This window comes from Etheostoma spectabile, chromosome 6 (assembly GCF_008692095.1).
Source record: "Etheostoma spectabile isolate EspeVRDwgs_2016 chromosome 6, UIUC_Espe_1.0, whole genome shotgun sequence".
NCBI lineage: Eukaryota > Metazoa > Chordata > Actinopteri > Perciformes > Percidae > Etheostoma > Etheostoma spectabile.
In genome coordinates this window covers 26,970,960-26,975,476 of record NC_045738.1, presented here as the reverse complement: position 1 = coordinate 26,975,476, position 4,517 = coordinate 26,970,960, and the positions used below count along the sequence as shown (strand labels likewise).

Here is a 4,517-nt window from a genome sequence, read left to right as displayed (position 1 = left end):
TTAGCTGTAAATTTACATCAAAGGTTTACAGTGTGGTCCTGGTGCTCTCTCTCTAATGCTGCTTCTCTATATCTTTTGGTCTGTTTTTTCTTCCAGGCCTGGCAAGTGTGGTCAAAGCTGTGCTGTGGTCAGAAATGGCTGCTCCTCCTCTTCCCACTCTTCCTCCTCTTCCTCACCATCTCTGTGATGACCATGACTCTGCCCCTTGCTCTTCCGCACACTGACGCTGACTGGCCGTCGTCACAAGCCCTGAGCTCGGCTGGGGGGTTCAGACCTGGGCTCAGAGTCATGGAGACCCTCACTCACAGGGCCTGGACATCCAGCACTGGAAAAGAGACATCTAAAGATTCAGTGCCACCAAAACCTTCTGGGGACACTGCTGGCGTTAACAAAAAACGCTTCAAAGAGAGAAGTCACACAGAATTACGCAGAAACCAACCCAAAAACAAAGGCATTGCTTCCAAGAGAAAAGAGATGGTAGGCGCCATCCAGCTTTCAACCAGTCATCAGCCTGGCCGTCTCCCACGATTTACAGTCAACAGAACAGGGACAAAGCATAGAATTAAGCCCAGCAACCACAGTGCTGTGGTGAAGCATGCAACACAGACCTTTATTTATCTTGAAAGGAGCAGATCCAGCTCTGCAAGTTTCCCTGCTACAGCAGAGAGCCTGAAGAGTGGCAGACAAGCTGCAGACAGACAGGAGGACAGACACACAAACACACAAATACATGGCAGCCATACAAGTGCACGGCTAGCTGTGGAAAAACACAGACAAGCAACAAAGCACTCAGAGAAATCTGACAGAGTGGGTATAGAGCACAAGGCTGTGAAAAAGCCCTCCAGGGATCTGAAAAACCGCCCTAATCTCTCCGAGGAGCCCTCTGAAGCTGAGAGGAACCCTGGGTCATTGGAGCGTAAGAAGGCTTTGTCCAGAGCCAAGGCCGCCGTGGAGACAGAGGACGGTGGCTGGTGTCACAGCTTTAGAGAGCAAGACTTCCCAGACACTGACCACAGAAGGATCAGGATTAGTCTAGATCTGCAGTCTCTCCCCTGGCTTAGCGAGGATGACATCCAGAAGATGGAGCTCCTGGCTGGAGGAGAGGTGCTCAGTAAGGCCAGGGTGCCTGCGCACGGACAGGTGTTCCAGGTGGAGCTGGATTCTCCAGCACCGCAGCAGGTACAATCCTCCACTCGGTCCGATCACATGTCACATAATGTCCAACACAAAGACCAGGAGCTCTGGGCTCTGATGGGACTCAGCAGATATTAGTCAGGTCAATTTTATTAAACGAGCTTGTCTTTGCAGCCTTGTCTCCAGCAGCCTACTGTGTCACAGACAGCAGAACTGGAATTACAATATGGAGAAACATGACATGAAGTACACGAAGCACATGATATAATGTATATACCTGAATGGTAATAGAAACGTACATGACTTTCTAATACTAACTAATTAGTACTGCGCATGGTGGCCTGCATATTATTAAATGTGTTGGGTTCTTACCAGTCCTTATCACAAACTTGTTTCTACAAGAAATCATAAAACATGTGGCAGGACACAACTGCTGATATTTATTTATATGTGTTTATTATTGTTAGCAAATCCAATGAAAAACACACCAACAGTAATGTGTTGATCCCATGTGTATCCAAAGCCTGAACCATCTTATTCCTCTGCTATAGAGAGCAGCCTGTCCCACACACACCGTCTTGTTACCACATAGAACCCGGTTGAGCTTTCTAAAATCCAGTGTGTTAGCATATTTAATTATGGCTAGAGCTGACTGCCACAGACAGGCTAAGGAAGTCTTTTTCTGGGGAATCACTATGAAGTGATTATGCTAAATGGATTAAAGAAAAAATGCAGACTTGATTTTTAATGTGTTGGTTTATACAATCCAGCAGATGCCATGGGTCCGCTAAATGATTTGCATACTGTACTGAAATGATTGGAAACCAAAAATATAAACCTGTGCAGGTGCATTTAAACATGGTGAGCATGTAAAACCCCCATGAGTTCCAGATAAGACAAGACTTAGACTTAGACTTAGACTTAGACTTCTCTTTATTGATCCTTTGGGATGACTCCCGCAGGAAATTGAAAGTTCCAGCAGCAGTTTTTAGCAAGAACAAAGAAATACAAAATAGATAAAAAGACAGTATAAAGACAACAAAATCAACAAAATACCAATAAAAATTATAACAACTATAAGAACATTTGTCAAATAAACAAAGCTGGGCAAAAAGGCAGAACAATCAACTGGCTAAAGGCTTTTATCGGCTCCTTTTATGTACATTCACATTAAGTGACCAGAAATATTAATGGCTCTAGCTGAGGCACAAGACGTTGGCTGTGGTGTCTAATACCTAATGTTTTTAAATGTAAAGCCTTATATAGTATGTGTCCATCCCAGCAGCCATCAGGGCAGAGGGGTGGCCCTGAGCGTGCAGCTGGCCGCAGACATCCAGAAAGCCTGGCCGAGCGATGCCAGCAGGGCCACTGCTCCCTGATCAAACGCCCTGACGACTGGTACGAGGTGTTAGCCTTCCACCTGGACAGGGTGCTGGGGCTCAACAGAAGTCTCCCTGCAGTGCTCCGAACCTTCCACAGCCCTGTTTTACCGTACCGATACACCAGGGGCACACCCCGGCCTGTAGTGTGGTGGGATCCAGATATTCAGCACCTCGCTGACACAAACAACGACCAGAACTCGGTGGCACTCAGCTGGGCCCAGTACCAGAAGCTGCTGCAGGTCCACTGTGGGACGGAGGCAGAGCTGAGGTCAGCGCCCTGCGTGGGAGTTCATCACTCAGAGTGGGGCAGACTGGCTCTTTTCGACTTCTTATTACAGGTAAGATCACTTTCTTTCCTCCTCCAGGACAGAGACAGCCACCGACATGCATAAGTTACATCATCTGTAAGTCATAGGGGAGCAGAAAAGTTAACTGGAGTCAGGATTGGTGAGAAAAGTGGAACCCTTAAATGTAACCAGATTTAAAGCTTGTGATATCACCAGCTGCTCTGATCTGCTACACATACACACCAGGGGCCTCATTTATAAAACCTATTACGCAAGAAAAAGTTGCGTGAAGCGGAGTGAAATTTGCAGTTACAACATTTTATCAACTACTATCCAGGAAAAATGACCAAAAAATAAAATCTGCGAGTTGGGGGAGTTCGTTTCTTGATTTCTGTGTGTTCAACTGTGTTGTGTGTAAAGTGCTATTTGGTTTGATTCTGTAATTTTTCATATTTCTTGTTGTGTAGTAACAACAACAACTTTACACATCAAGGTGTTCTCCTGAACATGGCCTGGCCTCGGGTCTCTTCCATAACTCTGCCTCTTCCTGTCCTTTCACAAGGGCTAACACTGCTTAATGACTGCATATGACACCTTATTCACCATCTTATACCTTTGCACTTTCTTTGCTTGTTTCAGTACCACACATGAAATACGTGTCTTTCTATTTAAACACATTCAATTTTAAGGATTTCTGTTATTCTACAATCTTGGGAAAAAACTTGAATCCCAAAATTAAAAACTGAATACCTACCCAACAAATAATATTCAGGTACAGCCCTACTCTGCTGTACCTGAGAGTGTTTGTGTGTCTGTCCTCCTGTCTGTCTGCAGCTTGTCTGCCACTCTTCAGGCTCTCTGCTGTAGCAGGGGAACTTGCAGAGCTGGATCTGCTCCTTTCAAGATAAATAAAGGTCTGTGTTGCATGCTTCACCACAGCACTGTGGTTGCTGGGCTTAATTCTATGCTTTGTCCCTGTTCTGTTGACTGTGCACTATGTGTGAAATACTGTACTTCCTAGTAAATCAGTGAGGAGCAGGCTACAGTAATAGCTGCAATACCAGTGTTTTAACCCTAACCCATATAAAGATAAATGAATATACCCTGATATATTCCGTCAAATTTTACTGGAGTTTTTTTAATGGAGTTGCGTGGCCTCAGAGAGATTATCCTGGAGGACCCGCAGATAGATGAGGAAGACGAAATGATTCTGGCGGAACAAGAAGGCAAAGAACGGAGAGGCATATGCAGAGTTAGTGCAATGTCTGGACACCAAGAGTTTGTCATTGGTAATGAGGGATGCCAAACGCGATGGAAGAAGAGCACTGGAGATTCTCCGGGAGCACTATGTGAACTTTCCTCACTCCATAAGGCTAGCAACGAAACGGTCACTGACTATATTATTTGAGCAGAGATTATATTCACGTCATTGAGAAGAGCAGATGAACGTTTTAGTGATGGACTTCAAATGGCCATGGTAGTAAAGGGGCTACCAGATTCATACAAGCTGTTCGTCGTGCACATCACCCAGACAAATGATATTTAACATTCAGCGAATTTAAAACAAAACTGCAAAGTTATGAAAGTACTGAAAAATATGGGAGGGGTGACGTGAATGTAGAAGAAGACAATGTGATGAAGACTTGCGGGGCAATGAGGTCACGTGGAAGAGTAAAGAAAATGGACCTGGCTGAGGTCGAATGTTACACGTGCG

General features: G+C 45.1%; 1 protein-coding gene across 1 annotated transcript in view; it reads left to right on the top strand.

Moving 5' to 3' along the window:
* The window catches only part of gask1a (golgi associated kinase 1A), a 42,220-nt gene that overhangs the window by 26,770 nt on the left and 10,933 nt on the right, over positions 1–4,517 (top strand). The window contains exons 2-3 of the mRNA XM_032519531.1: positions 97–1,179; positions 2,417–2,854. Of these exons, the coding sequence (XP_032375422.1) occupies positions 97–1,179; positions 2,417–2,854 (1,521 nt within the window). The remainder of the gene's footprint in view (positions 1–96; positions 1,180–2,416; positions 2,855–4,517) is intronic.